At 42.3% G+C, this 18022-nt stretch overlaps 1 protein-coding gene across 1 annotated transcript in view; it reads right to left on the reverse strand.

Annotated features, from left to right (window-relative positions):
* nrxn2b (neurexin 2b) overlaps positions 1–18022 on the reverse strand; it is a gene marked incomplete at its 3' end in the record, with an annotated part of 753200 nt that overhangs the window by 470607 nt on the left and 264571 nt on the right. The window contains exon 4 of the mRNA XM_080519167.1: positions 11503–11804. Coding sequence (XP_080375293.1) covers positions 11503–11804 — 302 coding nt within the window. The remainder of the gene's footprint in view (positions 1–11502; positions 11805–18022) is intronic.

Here is an 18022-nt window from a genome sequence, read left to right on the forward strand (position 1 = left end):
TGAGTCTATTATTTTTTTACTTCTTAAAGTGAGCCGTGGCTGCCAGTGAAGCATCGCTTTTCTCCATAACATTGTTCTTTAGTATGGAGCTTTACAGTTTGCTGTAAACATCTCAGTGACTCATGACACCATCTTCTGTTGCAAAGTAGTATTACAAGATACGACGCAAAGGAGCTGCTATCTTGCTTTTAAAAGATTTGGCGGTACCTTTGCGTTACAAGACACAGACGACTTTCTGCTGATGCACTGACTGTTGTTTTCCCGCTATTTATTTTTTTTGTCACAGGTCATATTAGGCTATGCGCAATATTTTGTTTTTAGCCTCAGACTGAAATATTTTGCTGAACAGAAAGGGTTAATGGAGGACTGCAGCCAGGGATGATTCACTACCCAACAGCGTAGCGGACACCGTTGCTAAGTGACAAATTGCTAGTAAGAATGGAAGCGAGAGATAGAGTGAAAATGAGAGAGGGCGGGAGGGGAGGATGGGTGCAGGAGGAAGCAAGGAGCTGTCTCTGAGGAATTCTGGCTGCCTCTTGGAGAACGGTTGGGGCGGGAGGGGAGGGGAACGAGGGAGGGGTGGACGGATGAAGAAGAAGGAGGAAGAGGAAGGGAGGTAATTGCCACTGATCATGCCAACAGAAATGGCTGATAAGCTTTCTGAGCCAGTCGGAGACGGGGGAGGAGGAGAAGGAGTGTCACCGCGTCTCGTATTGATCTGGGGGGGGGAAGTGACAGTTTTATTCTATCTTCCTATATGAAACAAATGTGGAAAAATGACTGCTTCCCCAACATGTGGCTCTTAAATACGATGATGTCTTCAGTTTCAGGGATTGCTAATGGCTGAATGATGAAGGAAACGTCTGAAATGTTAACAGAATGCTACAGAGTCCTCAGTTTTAAGAAGACCAGTGGCACTACAGGGAAAACCGTAATCACACAGCGTCTGCTTTAATGAACAACCATACATTTTGAGAATCTTACACTAGAGGATAAACACAGAGGTAATGTGAAAGAGATGTTGAATGCTAATGGCTGGCTCGGGCACCTGGGAACTGGGAAAGTTGCCAGTTGGGAAATCTCTCGTCCATCTATGTATCACTTTAAAGACAGATAAACAAGATCCCCAAAAGAAGTATCTGCTGAAAAAGATAAAGGGAAGCCAACTGATGGATGAAATCATTCTTGGAGTCAGTACAAGTAATCCATGTTTAGGAAAACGCTGCTTGTTTTGTTTGCTAGCGATGGAGGCGAACTGAGCAATGCATGTATTTGTCCTACTAACTAATGGTAAATTCCCATGTACAAAGTGGGAATTGACCGGTTATCTTATGTTTAAGTCTATGTTTCCAATTAGAAATGGGACCTCTCCCGCTTACTACTAAGAAATAGCAATAGCACAAGCTTTAGGGTTTTTTTTTTATGTCAGGGAGTGATTATATTAACTTTATTGGCTTTGCCCATTGTGAAATATGTGTCTGCAAAGTTTTAGTGTCCATGATTGACTATGAAGCTGCCATAAATGGCCAAATGTGCCCCTGCTGCTTCTCAATAAACACAAACTTTCACAGCCGCTTGTTCCCCGTGTGCAGTGATGCAACTTCTATATGCACAACAATCTCACAATAGCTGTGCTTTGCTCGGTGCATATCATCTTTGATTCTGTTCTCACTGCTTTATTTCCTTTTGCAAACACTAAACATATCACTTATGTGAAGAGGGGAAGTGTGAAATGAGTTTTATGTAGATCTGAGCTGTTGGTATGTGGATTTCTCTCGAGATTCTCAGGATCATATTTCATCAGTGCTCCTGCCAGATTGTATTTCCCTTGCCTTCTTCTGAGGCCCCGTTTAGACCGTGTTTTCAAGTAAAAACTGAAAACTTATGCAGTGTTTTGGGTGTTTGTTTACACGGCAACGGCTCCAAAGATGGAACTTTAAAAAAAAAATACATCTCTACACTCCGTGGGAATGCAGGAAAACACAACTTTTCTAAAACATGTGCGAGTAGAATACAATCAGAACAACGTTTGCCTCCAGGGTGTCATGACTCCCAGTCAATATTATGGGGGAGCCTGGTAGTTTTAGTTATCCATAACAGAACTAAGTAGCTTTTTTCCGTGAGGCCTGAATACTTAACATGTGAAAAAGTCAATTCCGATACCTTTTGTACTTTTCTTTGACAGTGTCTAAAATGCAGTAGCCTTGGTTGAACTCAACACTGCCAGATATTAAAGCAGTGTGCACTCAGCACTTGAGAGTACATAGCGGGGGGGAAAAAAAGAATGTTTGATCCATTCATTAACCCTGCAGCTGCTTCGGTCCAATCATAAAGCAGAGAAACGTGCACCGGTGGGGAACGTGAACAAACATCAATGGCGAGCACAGGAAGAGAAGCAGCCGGTGACAGGAGGACAGATGATGCTGTTGCTGAGAGAGGAAAAGTGAGGAAAAGGGGTGACAGTGATATGAAAACGGTGAAGAGAGAGACATATTGAGTTCAAAGGTCACTCTCCCTATAGACGCTGCACAAGCTCCTGACCCACTTCTGTCCCACAACGGATGCTGAGTCTTTTGCTTGTAAAGTCACGACGGGGAATCAAAAAGAAAGCACGCCTCGACTCCTATGTTCATAAGAGAGAACAAACCCTGCTCCCACCGCTCACACACTCACTTTAGTCTCATAGTGGCACCACGATTCATTTCCCAGACTTCCAAGAAGGGAAATAAAGACGAACAAGTACATCTTTTCTCCTCGGTGTGTGTGTGTGTGTGTGTGTGTCTCATGTTTCCAGACTGCCTGCGGTGTCTTGAGGGACCGCGGTGCCTGTTAAACATACATACGGGCCGCTGTGATTGTCCCAGTGATCGCCAACAGGGAAGTTTTCCCTCCAAGAATACATAATTGGAGAAACACACTGGAGTAAAAAAAAAAAAAAAGAAAAAAAAGAAGAGAATTTAGCTTCCTTCATGCAAAATCAGGTTGAACAAAAATGCTAATATAATTTGACCAAAATCTGCTATTTATGGAATTTTACAAACAGAGTTTAGTGTCGTGTAGATTTTATGTGAGCAGTGTTTACAGTGGAGTGGCAGTTTGTCTGAGGATTTAGGATTTAAACTAAATTAATTAATTAATAATAATAATAATAAAAAAACAAAACCTGCGCACCAGCTCTCTATGGTGGTGTGTGGGGGCAAGTCATAAATATATAAAATCATCAAAATAGTACAAAGCTGAATGAAAGAACTATATTTAAAAAAACGTTTTATTGTTGGGCTTCTCTCCATTGAAAGCACCTAGAAAAGACTGTTGTATTTGGTGCTATATAAAGTTTAATTGATTGTTGAAAAAAACATATGGAATTCATAATTAAAACAAGACCACAGCTAATAGGATAAGTGTCTGCTAATGTATGTTCAGGCCAGCTATAATGGCGAGAGATCAAATCAAAATGTAAGAACAGGCCAATCACGTTTATTTTTTTTTTTACATTTTTGTATTATATTAACTTCAACAAATGGCTGAACTGACTGATACTAGTGTTCAATCGCACAGTAGATGATGGCGGCAGAGTATAGCACTGGATGTCCACATATACCAACTGAGGGAGGCTTTATAATTGCAATGAAATATTATACTTCATAAAATACCACTTTTCTAGTACTCTGCTAGCAATTTGGCATCCGACACAACATATTTAATGATATATTTCAGATACTATTCATAAAGTGCTGAAGCGAGGTCACATAATGGTGTCAGATGGTTTGAGAAAACCTTTAGATCAGTCACAATAGAAAGAGCAGATGAGAGTCCAATCACAGCCTTGGAATAGTTTAAATTGGTCTTCACAATGCTCTCTTCTTAGTTTAACTTTAAATTCTGTGTACGTGACAGCATGGAGCCCTGATGAAAGTACTCCCCTATCTACTACCCAGCCTTCTATTCCACCCTGCTGTTGAGATACACAACCTAAAAAGATATTGAAGGTTTTAAAGGCAATTAAGTCCTGGAAACACAGCAAACATCCACCAGGGAGGCATGTATTCTCCTGTTGCTCTGCACAGATCAATTGGCTCTGAGGTACTGTAATGACAGTAATGGGCACGGACATAATGACACGGGCGCCAGTGGTTTTTTACGTTCTGTCCAAGAGATTTTCAATTGAATTGTGGCTGATTATTTTATTTCCAGAGCTCATCCCTGCAAAGATTGATGCTCGTAATTGCATCCATGCGTTCCTTATTTGTCTCATGCATCTTGCCGTATCCCCCTGAAGATGTGAGGAGAGATGCAAGAGGAAGATGCAAAGTGAAAGTAGATTGTTTTGGTGAAATACAATCAATGTGCATTGTGCTATTTTTTTTTTTTACTGTAGTTTCTGCCTATGTTGCTATTCATTTCTTGATTATTTGCTTTTCATGGATGGATGGCTGGGTAGATGGTTGAGCAGATGAAGTGGTTTGGTAAGACATTCTGGGTTTTGGACCTGCTCGGACAAAGTGCTCGCCAAGTATAGGAAGGGGAGACTGCTCCATCAGAATCTAAAACATTCTATCAACTCTACGGTTTGACCAAGCCAGACTTGCATACCTGAATGATTTTCTATTTCTACCACATTGTGGGATGTTACCACTTAATATTACTGCAAAAAAATCCACTGTGCTATAGCCAATGGGGCCTTTTTGTGTTGTTTGCATGTTCAGCCTGTGCATGCATTCGTTTTCTCTGGATTATAATCTGAAAGCCTCCTTGGAATGTTTACTGTGGTCTTCAAGATTTAAATAGCTGCAGAAGTCTTAATTATTTGTTGACCCTTCGATCTGCCAAGAAATGATGATATTTCCATTTTTTACTTTTGTAAATGTTAAAAAAAATAATAATGTCATAATAATAATAGACTGGGTGGCACATGGTTTTACACCTGCTTGCCAATGGAGCCTTTATGGATGGAGTTTGCATGTTCTTTATGTCTTTGCAGGGGTTGCTCCAGGTACAATCCTGCCTGTGTGTGTTAGTCTTGATAAAGCATGCGTAGAACATCAGTGGATTCATTATTCCACATCCATCTCTTTTCCAGATCTTGTAGTGTATGATCTGAAGCTGGGTGGGGAATCTAAAAACAAAAACACTTACATGGGAACTTAAAGTGTCCTGTCAATAGCTGGTTTGTACAAAAGCTGCCATGACACATCCCGTCTCTGACAGATTTCCGATAGAGAGAACCGTGTGCCAGTTGTAGCAGTGTCACCTGGTTCTCCACAGAGATCTGCTCTTCCCTCGCAGCAGCCTGCCGACACTGAATAGTTTCTGGGGGAAGTGACTCGTGAGAGGGTTAAGAAACCCTGTACTTGTTGTCTCTGCAGGGCTTCATGGAAAATCAAAGAGGGATTGTAAAAGATCTGAAAATCAATATTCACTGAACTACAGAGCGCCAGACAATGAGTTGCTTCTTTTTTTTTAACTGCTCATGATACAATCATGAACAGAAGGCTTGTCAACTGCTTCCAGTATTGTTGATCATGTCTCCATCACATGTTTAATATTGCACCCATTTTTAGTGCAAGTGAATGCGTTGCGCCCGCCTGATGTGAGGATTCACATCCCCTGCCCTTGGCCTGCTGTCTTTTTACGTCTCTTTTCCGACGTGTCCACACCCCGTGAGACAGGATCACCAGTGCTGGGGCGGACAAGACACCTGATGATGGCAGAGCATCACGTCCAGGAGAGCTGAACAATTGATGGAGGCAGAGACAAGGAGCAGAGGGGGGGGGGGGGGGGGGGAGGGGGCGCGACAGTTGAAAGTACAGTATGGGTGATGCTGTGCGTTGTGTGGCGAGACGGACGAAAGGTCAAGGCAAGTGCGCTCTGCTGCCTGTCAACCGCACACCATCAGGATTAAGCCCAGCTCTGCACCCGCTGTCCACCTCCTCCTCCTCCTCCTCTTCCTCCACCTCCTTCACTTTGGAGTACCACCATCTGCCACCAAGGGGAGCTCTGAACCTTCGATGGCTCGTCAGGCATATAGACACCCCCCCCCACCACCACACATACACACACACACCTCCTCTCTCCTCTCTTGGCAGAGAGTCCCCATCACCTCACCTAATTCTGTCTGCTTCATTTTATCCTGCACAAAGCTGACAAATTCATAGGTTTTGTGGAGAAAGATGGCAAATATACACATAAAGAGAGAGAAAGAGAGAGAGAGAGAGAGAGAGATGGGGGGGGGGTTGTACAAGCTCACTTATTATGAAGCTCACTGATGCACCGGCAGATACATGCATGACGTTTGCAGGAGCAATTAACAACAACATGTGCAGGATGGGTGAGATTTCTGAGATTCCACTGGAATCTGTCGCATGGTTTTATCGACAGACAGACATATTTATATCGAACAGGCAGTGGCAAAACAATGGCTGTGTGTGTGTGTGTGTGTGTGTGTGTGTGTGTGTGTGTGTGTGTGTGTGTGTGTGTGTGTGTGTGTGTGTGTGTGTGTGTGTGTGTGTGTGTGTGTGTGTGTGTGGATATGCTGTTTACATCTAATCAGAGTGGGTTGGCGTGGTTGCTCATTCTCACACAATGCTACAAAATACATAAAAGGCCAATAGTGACATCTTGTTTTTGTCCATTGTGTAACTGTGTATAATGTAACTTGATTTAAAGGTACGGTAAATAAAATATACGTTATGTGGCACTAGTCAACATATCTGTTCTTACCCACGTTTGATTGGCCAGCTCGCACTGAACGCAAGCATACATGCACCATCTTGTGGTGCAATGGAGTTTAACAGGCAGCTCCTGGGATGGATGACTTTCCCGCCTTGTAATTATTTCCAGGTTGTTTTTATAACCATATTAAATATTGATACATCCATAAAACTCTCATAAAATAGCTCACACCCTTAGGTGAACAGACCCTGTTGTTGTTTTATCAGTTCTATTCATTTAAATCACTCGAATCAGTCGAATATAAAATGTCCTTTATTAGTTTAATTTGTTTTTGCTTGATGGATAAATTGATAAATTAAAAGCGTGGACATATTACACCTTTAAAAGTGATTAACACATAATATTTTCTTAGGTTTCATGGCAGTTTTTTTTGTAAAAGCGTGTAAGAAGAGAGCTTTTGGACTGATTACAGTGTGGTTGTGCTCAGGGGTCAAAGCACTCAATAGTTTTTGATTGATCTGGATAGTTTTGGAAGCCGGCCTGCAGATACCAGCAAATATATGGCTGAGCATCCCTGCAGTAAGTTGTCCCTCGAGAGCTTGTAATCGCCAATATTTCCGTCTTCTAATTCTTTTTTTTTTTTTTTTCCCCTCAGACTGCTCTCGAAGTGCTTGTTCGATTCTGGTCTTTTCTTTTGCCAGAGCCTTGTCGTTACGCTGAGCAGCTCTCCAATCTCAGGCACTCTTGTATACTGTGTAAATGAATGTGGTGTTTCTCCAAGATTTTAAAACCTTGCCAGGCCGCCGATTGATCCAGTGGGTATCAGGCCTGCGAGTAAACACGGGGTCAGAGGTGGTCAATGCCATTGATACCTTCCTCCTTGAGCCTCTCCGTGGGGAGGGCCTCAGCGTAAGCCCGGAGAGCTCTTTAACACCGGGGCCGGCTGTTAAGTCAATTAGACTGATCCACTGGGGGAATTGGAGCCGTTCTGTGAGTTAATGGAGATGCCCTGGACTACACGGTGTGGGATGTGAGATCTGACTCGAGCTGTGATTTGCATTAGTCCAGAAATTTGACATCTGCTTTCTCGCATTATGTTTTCATACGGCAAAAAAAAAACAAACCCTGAGCTAATTCTCTGATACGGGAGGGATGGAGGCGGACTGCAAGCAGTGGTGGAGTAATCCCCGGACAAGTGGGTTCACTCCCTTCTTTAAAAGTGGCAAATTAAATGTCTTTTTATTTTCTTAGAAACAGTGGCATGTAAGACGTTTTAAAGAAAATATGTCAATAGTATTTTCTCTTTTACACATAATTGTGGTAATTTATCGATTTGCCATTTTTGTTTCGTAATGATGCACCAGTCAGCAGGATCTACAAGACAGAGTCCCCCCCCCCCCCCCACAGGATGATGAAGCCCTGACCCAACCCACTGTTCCCCTGATTGGCTTGTCAGCCCTCATGCTGTGCGGTAAACATAAACATTACCCAATCAAATCAGTGAATGCAGCAAGTACCAGCCAATTACAGACAGAGTTAGGGTTATTTTACTGTGTTTGCAATTACGTGTCATAGAAGCAGCTAATCACTGTAATGCTACTAATGTTTGAATTGTCTAAAATAATGATAACACTATAAAAATACAACCATTGAAGGTTCTGTGAGGTTGTTACTTTTTAGAGCCACTGTCTCACAGTTTCTCTGTCTGTGTGTCTTCATGCTGGTGGTTTCTCTCAGAAGGCTTCTTGCTACCTCTGTTTTTGTTGTTAGATCCTTAATGCGTTGCTTTCAATACGTGCTCGCATCAAGATAATAGAGCAGCATTTTAGAGCCCGATTTGTATCTTGCGTGGGCTAGACCGGTGAAGTAGTGCCATAATACCTTTTGCATTTAATACTTTAAAGTTCTTTTTTTTTTTTTTTTTGTTATGGCAGGAAATATACATGATGGAAATGTTGATATTTGAGCAAAACCAAACAATTACAGTCCAGAAAGTACTTCAATCTCCACATAAAGACAATTTTAATGAAACCCTGTGGCGCGAAATATAGTGAAGTACCCCCCCAAAAAAAGACATTTCTAATAACTGTTTTATTGTGGGTGTTTTTACAAACCCACCCTGACAGAATAGCTTTTAGGCTATTGCTAGTTTGCTATCCTTCATGACACCATCACTACTAATAATCTTTTTTGTTTTGTTTTGTTTTCTTTAATCAGTTTTCTTTGACATTTGTATGATTTGCTTGGTGGTTTGGCCGGATTGGCGCATCTTGTGGGTCATTTTGGCAAACGGACTTTATGCTTGACATCCCTGCCTGTTTTTTTGTTTGAGTAACTCTATGACCTTTTAAAGAAGTAACTCTATTCAGGCACAGTCGTTTAGTGACCAGTGCTTGCCAATTGCTGCCCATGACTGTCTACAGTGTATTTGGGATGTTGTGCCATTAACTCGTTTTCACTCAAATTGAGGAGCTTGTTTATTTTAAATATCCCCAGCAGGACACTTGAGTATTCAATGCGTTTGCATGAAAAGCCCTACAGATAGTGGGATAGCAAGACAGATAATAATGGCATGCGTATTCAGGCTCTCTGTGTGTGTGTGTCCTGTGTGTGTGTGTGTGTGTGTGTGTGTGTGTGTGTGTGTGTGTGTGTGTGTGTGTGTGTGTGTGTGCATGTGTGCGTTCCACATTTGCCTAATGATGGTGAGAGTGCAGTTGGTGGTAGGTGGATTGGCTCATGTAAGAAATCATGTTGGCTTCCCAAACTCATTAAGCCAGTCGCACTCTGGTGATCATACACAGCTCCACCGCTTCGTCTATTTGACCCCGGCTGTGTGTGCACGTCGTTTTGAAGACCGTGTGTATGTGCAAGTTTGGATCTTTCAGAGTGTGACCGTTTGCCCTTATCCTAAGGCAGATTCAGCGTATGCTAATAGCACATCGGCTCTACAAGTCTTGGACTGTGTCCATGCCTAAGCTAGCACATCGAGACCCTTGCAGCACAAAGCACATTATGGTCGTTCATCAGCACTTAGTCAACATATGAAATTAAATCCTGCTTTTCTTCACATTTCTATGGCATTTGAATCTAACTAAATAGTATCGGCTGGTCTTCCCAAACTTTCTGGTATAACACTTAAAGAAGCTGATGCACCATGTTTGTGTTAATGCAATCACATTAAGCCTCTTTTCTTTTCTTTTTTTGTGCATTCAGAGCTGCTTACAGTGGCCATTATTAGTTCTGACAAGCCATTCGTTCTAATTACATTTAGAAAAAGAGAGAATAAAAGTGAAGCAGTCAGCAGGATAAGTGGAAGTGAAATTGATTGTATCTCGCCGCTGGTATCTGCACCTGCCAATTGACGGTGCGTCCGCGGGGTCCGGGATTCAGAGGCTGGTCAGCGTGCTGCTGTGGGTCGATTGGAAAGAACTCGCGACACGTGGAAGCGGGAAATCCTGAGCAGGTCTCACACAAACTGGTAAACATGGAAATAGACCTCCGGGTTATTGGTGGTCTTTTGTTCCCCGTTAGCTCTGATTAAAGGTTTGTAAAGATGTTGTGGGTAATTCCTTCAGAAAGGGTTTAAGTGAAATGCCACCTTTGATATATTAGGGTGCATTCAATTTGTATAGCTGGGTACATTATGCGCATACTCTGCAAGGTGCTTGAGTATAAACTTTTTAGAGGGCATTTTCAAACAGGGCCTGCTGTACTATAGGTTTAAAAATGGGTGCACACTTGTTTGGACACGTATGGATTAAATCGCACATCAGTTGGGCAAAATAAAAACAACTGTCTGCCTTCATGGATATGGAATATTGGGCATGTCTACCAGATCACAACACATATCTAAGAAGGTATATGCTAATTGATTCATGTACAATTTTAAAAGATGGTACAAATCTGCTCACAGGTCAACATCAGTATTGGGACATTATTGTGGTGAGACTGTTCTGAATGCCTTCAGTTTATCTTTTTGCGACTGATTTGTAACTCTCTGATATGTTTGACAACTTCCTCCACCAACATGTCCAACTTTATACTATGAAATTAAATGTTATGCCTTGAGGAGGCTCGGTACTCCGTCTGATCACTCCATGGCGAACACAAGCAAATGGTCATGGAATTCACGCATTTAATACTCTCATTGAAATAATCCTGATTTTGCATCATATGATTCTTAGTTTATGTGACATCTATTTGCGAGTCTGCAATTTAGTTTGCGTTATATAAGATCTTGGTTAATCGGGATTAAGTAGCAATTTGTTGGTTCATGTGTACAATAGGTTTTGGGATCAGTAATAAATTGAATCATCATTATACAATTGACAATAAATAAAGTTAGAATTTAAAGTGGAAGTGAGGTAGGTCCTTAAATAGAGACCTGCACAAAATTCCTCGGCCGTTCTCATGGTTTCATATTCAATGACCCTTATCCCGAAAGGCACCCAACTCCTTTAGTTTTGAAAACATCTTTCCTTGATAATGAAATCCTGGTATTAAATGTTGTTGAGCATTCATGTTTATGTGGCCCGTGACACAATCTAACCCAAACCCCATGGATGAACTGAAAAAGAAGGTGAGGTGGCTCTTTGGTTAGTTGACAGAAATATGATTTCAACAACCAAGTTGTGTCTGTTCATCTTTGACCTGGAAAACAGAAAGCTCATTAATGTCGGGGAAGAAAAAAAATCAAGCAAACGTGAACAGCAGCACAGTCACACTCTGCATCCTCCGCGAGCTTGAGAGAAAGGACATAATTTTAAGCCTTAGAAAGAGGCAGCCATCCCGATCGCAGCGGCCCTGGATCGTTCGGGGTGTGGCGCTTACCTGGCGCAGGTTGCGGGTGACGCGCACGTCATGCCAGGCGTTGTCGTTGAACTTGCCATTGACGGGCTCCACCAGGGCCTCGAAGGCCCCCGAGCCCAGGTTGATGACCAGCCACACGGCGCCGCTCTTCAGGGAGAGGTTGACGTAGTCGGCCGACTTGCCCGTGTGCAGCATGAGGCCGTTGCGCTGCAGCGTTCGGAAGGAGAGCGTGATCTCGTCGGTGCTGCTCTGGATGGGCGTCAGGGACAGGTCGTAGCAGAAGAACTCGTTACCCTTGAAGGTGGCCACCGACTCTTCCTTACCTAGTGGAGAAGAGAAAAAAAGAGAAAACTAAAGGTAAATAAAGTGAACAAACCACCCCAACTATATCCGCTGTTGTTGGTAGAACCATACTGATGCACCATACGTGGAATGTGTAAGGGTAACTGGCAAATGGAGTTGAAGATCATTTCTTTTAAATCAACTATCTCAGCCTCTGACGTGACTATCGGCTCGTTCAGACCTGGAGGTCACATGCATTTCAGGCGATTCCATTACATCTGGTGACCCTTGACACGGATGGTTTACACTTGTTCTTATCGTGCATGTTGGACTAAACCCTTGAGTGCAGACTGTATTTTACTACCACATCACTTTCGCTAAAAGATCAAAGAGCCCGAGGCAAAGGCCAGGTTTGGTTTTGTCTTCGCAGGCTAAGAACAGCCGAAATGTTTCTAGAGCTACTGCATATGTTTTAATTGAAAAGACGAATTGTAAAAACAAACAGATTTCACATGACAGATTTTCCTGCTACGCACACTGGCAACACATGACTGTTCACACTACAAACCCGATGTGGTCAGACGCTTCCCTGACCACCTCCGGAAGTGGTTCGAGTGAAATCCCTTTAGTTTCTGCTCACACATGTCTTTAGGGTTCGCCACATGTGATTTGATGACCAGAAACACATCTTGAGCTCCAATATGTGTGGGGCTTTGTTTTCATTATATCATAAATATGAATCTTTTTTTTTTTTTTTATATCCACAGGGTTTCATATGGACTATATTATTACAGCTGCTTGACCTCATCTCGGGTACAATAAAGTCCAGTTTCATTGAACCGTTATGTAAGAAGGAGGTGCTGGAATTCAAGAAAATAAGTAGAACGTGACCGTGGAGACCATGCAGAGTGGGTTTCCACAAAGAGCTTCACAAGGAAAAAAGGTGCCGGGGAACTTTGCCTTCGCCAGTCTGTCTGTGCGAACAAACACCTGCAGCTGTCGGAGGGACGGACGAGCGGCAGCAACGCTCGCAACGGGGGCGCCTCAATCCCAGCAGTCAAACTGAGGATGTGGAAACCAATGGGCAGGAGGGGACACAACACCTGCTTCTCTATACTCTCCTGTATCATGTCTCCTATAGTCCATATACCAACTGTCTCTGATCTTATTGGAACAGTACAGTCAGCACAATTGTCTGTTAAATTATGAATGACTTGTCCTTTAACACAACCGCTCAAAAATCAGTAAATACATCCGTCATCTCAGAAGCTGGTACTGCACCAAACTGTGAGAAAACAATCTTGTGTGGAGTTTGGATCGCTCTCTTCAAATCTGACAAAGCCTATCAGATACGTTATTCTTCTTTCGTCCGTTCGATCTTTCGCTATCTCTGCTAATCTTCTTAAACTTAATAACGGTGACCCATCTACAGTGTTTAATTCTATTCCCAAACTCATGGGCATCCGCAATCCTTCATCTGAAGGACTTTTATGGAGCAATATTGGTCGTGCGCACAGAACACACACACACACACACACACACACACACACACACACACACACACACACACACACACACACACACACACACACACACACACACACACACACACACACACACACACACACACACACACACACACACACACACACACACACACACACACACACACCTTTATAGCAAACAGGCCCGTGTCTTCAACCTGCTGCTCTGGAGCCACATGCGCCTCTTTAACCTCTGGTTGCTCAATAAAGTAAGATTACTCCCATTTTCCAGTTCAAGGAAGCAAATACAACATTAACATAAGATCTTGTGTTTGTGAAGTGAAATCTAAGTCGCCACCACGTTACATGCCTGCTGCCTGAACCTGCGAAGAGTTTCGAAAATGCACCAGTTGGTGAGCAAAACATGATACGTGGGAAGAAACAATAAAAATGAAAGCTGCAAGCAGCCTTGGTCAGGATCTCGCACTCTGGCCTCGTACCCATCTGGGTCGGCCCAACAATTGTAGTAAAACTATGAGCATGTCAGTTTTTTAAACTGTGATTTGTAAAACAAATGTGTGCAACTGTAATGAAGAACTTGTGAATGTGTAAGTGTGGTGTTGTATTTGTGGAGAAAAAAACCATTTCTACAGGTACACAACTCACGGTTCACAACTACAAATTCCTCTTTTACAAGTGCTGAAACCTTTGTCACCAATAATACCTCCATAATGTAGCACAAGAGAGCAGGTCACCTCATAAACAAGGACTTTCATGGTATTGCGTCATCCTGGGTGTGACCACAATCCAGTGTTCTGACCACCTGCAGTTCGTGATGTCATCAGAGTGTGAGAGGACACATTTTATCCACATATTTTGTAAACAACTCCTCAGAAGCCACAGTTGTCGGGCAAATATTTTCATAAAATGATCATCTCCAATGAAACTTCACCAGCTTTATATTGATTACTGTGATTGTCACAGATTATAGATGAAATAACAATGAATATTTTTATTGTGACATATAACATGAAAAGTTTGACATGAGAATGTATTACTGGTTCGTTTTTTTTTTTTTTTTGTTCCTTTGCGGTAATAAAAATAGGTACTTCTTACTTGACCCCTTTCCTAGAATTTTCCATTTTTCCCCGAGCCAGCACTTAACAGCAACAGTAAGAGCACTTAATAACCTCCATCTTCTGTCAAACGAATCACGTTGTCTCCTCCCAACAATTTATTTCCCACAAATATTTTAAAATATCATCCAATCTATATTAACTTCAGTTTTTCTGTTGATTGAGAAACGTTAAACAATTAATTGAAGCTGTATATGCATGCATATAGTATAAGAATGGGCCCGGCATAAATGAGGTTTAGGGATGATTTGGAGAGAAAGACGCGGCCAGGAGGAGGCTCCTGTACCGGCAGATCATCAAATCTAGTTTATCCTGAAGTTCCATTACAGCAAAATCACTTCAAGAAGGTGCATTTCCCAGGGGGAGAGCAGGCCCGGCCAGCCACTTGGAGGAAGGAGGGGCCAGGGGTGGCGGCTGGTCTGCTGGTAAGACAAACTACAAGCCAAATCTCATGAGCGAAGGAAGTCACTTGATGTCTGTGCAGCCGCCTGATATACCGTGGAGGGGTGAATGTGGAGGAGCCTGGACCACAATGAAGAGGCATCCAACTCAGGCTGTTTGATCTTTCACCATCCTGAAACCAAGATATGGTGCTTTATAGTGAACATGGTTAGAAATGTTAACCGGAAAGGAAAATATTTAACTTTTTTTTGCTAATTCTGTGAAAAGATGTAAAGTGTGTCTATTCTTTGAAACCATACTCAACTGCGTGACAACAAACACAATAAAACTTGAAATGAAAGGCCAAACAAGTGGATGTATGAAATATTATAGTAGCGTTAAACGTGAAATTCAGAAACAACTCTTTTCATGAATCCATTAAGAACAAAACATATTCACAGTTTTACTTTTGTCTTCCAATTCATTCATAGACTAACTCCCACTATGAAAAAGCTGTTCAGTTGATCTTAACGTGTGAATCCGATATCAGACTGACCCACACAGCGCTGCCAGCTCAATGGTATTAACATTTTCAATAACCTGTAAAGTTGTTCTACTTTTATATCAGTAGTAGTAACTGTAATTGATCATTGTATGTATGCAGCGCCCTGTTTTGAGTCCCGTTTATACTATTATTGAGTAATCTGTGGATGACAATGGATGACATTACAAACAACAAATAGCAATGTAAGTGTCATACTGTAATATTATCACAGGAAAGACAATGCCATTCACTTTGAGACAAATGCAGCGATATAATACGGCCAGATGATCTCTCGCGAAATATAAACGTACACTTCGGGGGGGGGGGGGAGAAAAACATCCGCGAGAAAAAAACAAAACAAAAACAAAGCAGGCAAGCAAGAATTTACACAGCTACTTAAAATGGCATTTTGGTTGGAATTGAAATTTCAAGCAATCTCAAGTCAAGTGTGACCCCCACCCTAAAAATGGAATGGGGGAGGAGAGCGGGGGGGGGGGGGGGGGGGGCGGGGTTATGAAATGGAGCTGGGGTAATAAAACGACACACAAAAGCAAATCCCCATAGAGCAGCATCCTGGCGGCTCCCGCCATGCTGATGCAGGAAGAACAAAAAGCGTGGCAAATGGACCACGGCAACCATTTTCAATTATGCGCTAAGTTGGACCATCACCCCCCCCCCCCCCCCCCACCCCCACCCCTCCGGTCGCAGCACGGGCTGTTAAGGAGTAAGTAACAAACAGTTTGTGACTGCTTCGACGGGGCGAGATTGAGGCGCACACATACTGAAGGGACGGCGGCGGCAAACAAAACAACACCAAAAAAAAGATTACTTTTGTTTATGTCTGTTAATGAACAGAAGGCTGAGAGGGGGAGATAAAGCTGGAGAGTGACAGGGGACAAACTAAGGGGGGGGGTTAAGAAGTAATTTGTTATATCAAAACAATATTTGTAGTTTAGGCATACACTTAAAAGCTGTTGACTAACAAATATACTTCTCATCTTGGGAAAGTCGATCGTTTTCAAGGTGCATGATTGGGTTCCCCTGCGGACATCACAGGCCCGGTGAGTCCAACCCTGTATACTCTTGAATTCTTCTCTTTAATGCAGATAAAGCAGGGAAATGTTTTTACCTTGCTGACATGTTTTTCTTCCTCAGAGCGTCATCTGATGTGTGATGACGTGTCGGTCTTTATCAGGCTTATCAAGCAGTTGCAACCGAAACGTGTCGGCAAGGAAAAATTTTTTTCCTGCTTTAGCGGTAGTATTAAAAAAAAAAAAAGAATTCAAAAGTATACGCAGTCAGAACAACATAATGAACACAGTCCAACTCAAGGTAGGCTCCTCCCCTTTGACTCCTCCCACAATGAGGCAGCTCTGCTCTGGCACATGGCACCACGAGAGGAAGTACGTCCTCCTCTTCCCAAGATGGGCATGGGTGGGCGGAGCCAGTCCAGCTCACACAGACACAGCAGATTCTGAATGCAGCGCCAATGATCCAATATTCAAATGGAGGAAAATCAAGAAAAAAATGGATTTGGGAAAATTATCTTTAAATACAATGTGTGTGGTCGAATGAGACCCATGTGAAAGTGTTGAAAAGCTGCATAATATGACCCCTTTAAAAAAGTGGCATCGGTTCATCGTTCAATTTAATAGAAAATAATAAAAATGTTAAAAGCAGCTTCTGTGCTAATTTACAGTCACAACAATTACATAGTGGATATTAAAATGTGATACTGGTGAGCAGGGAAGAGTGAACATTTGATGCAGATCAAGTTGCAAATAAGCCAAAGTGGTTTGATGCCCCTGCTTTCACACCGATGATTATCTTTACACCAAATGCTGCGCTACAGAGGAACGTTTCAGCAATTATTTAATGTGAATGTGGGGGGGTCATGGTTACAGAGGTTTATTTGACTTCATGCAGATCTATTAAAGTCCTGCTCCATGAGTTGCTTGCTGTACAATGCATACATGCCATGCGTTGTGGACAGCCGCACTATAAAGTCATCTGCTTGAATCATCAAACTACCAATACTTTCTCAAGTAAAAGCTGTGGCATATAAAAAAAAACCATTCTGTCCGCAGTCTAAAGAAACTGATTTCACAATGGATTCAGGTTCTTTCACACTGCATCATGATTACATTGTGGGGGAAAAAAAAGAAAAAAGAAAAAAGAAAACTTCCATTGTGTATTGGGTGTCTGTTTACATGACACTGGTGCTCAGAGCCATTGCATAGTATTTTTTTTGGCAAAATGGCTCCCAAGGTGAAACTTTACAAAAAATTCCTCTTGTCTCCATCTCCACAACTTTTGTGAAATGCTGCTACTGCGCATGGCTGTAGTAAATAGATCGTCTGCACAATAACAGCAATTGTAGGCTCCAGAGTGTCATGACTCCCAGTCCATAGTCTCCTTGGACTTTGTAGTTTTGTAGTTGACAGTCAGCATAATAACAATCCAACTTCATTGTCTGTCCATATTAATGTCTGTGTACTTTCCATGGTTAATGATAATGGACATTGTTTTCAGAATGTTGTCTGTTGAACACAAAACTTTTCTGAAAGGAAAACACAAAAACATTTTCACATGAAATGTGAAGATGGGGCCTGGCCTCTAAATGGTGTCGGGATTAAATCATAGGTGCATATGATTAGGACAACAAATAACAAACAAAGCAAAACAAAATGTATTGCCTGGGAATCAGTAATATT

The sequence above is a fragment of the Blennius ocellaris genome (genome assembly GCF_963422515.1).
Source record: "Blennius ocellaris genome assembly, chromosome: 23".
NCBI lineage: Eukaryota > Metazoa > Chordata > Actinopteri > Blenniiformes > Blenniidae > Blennius > Blennius ocellaris.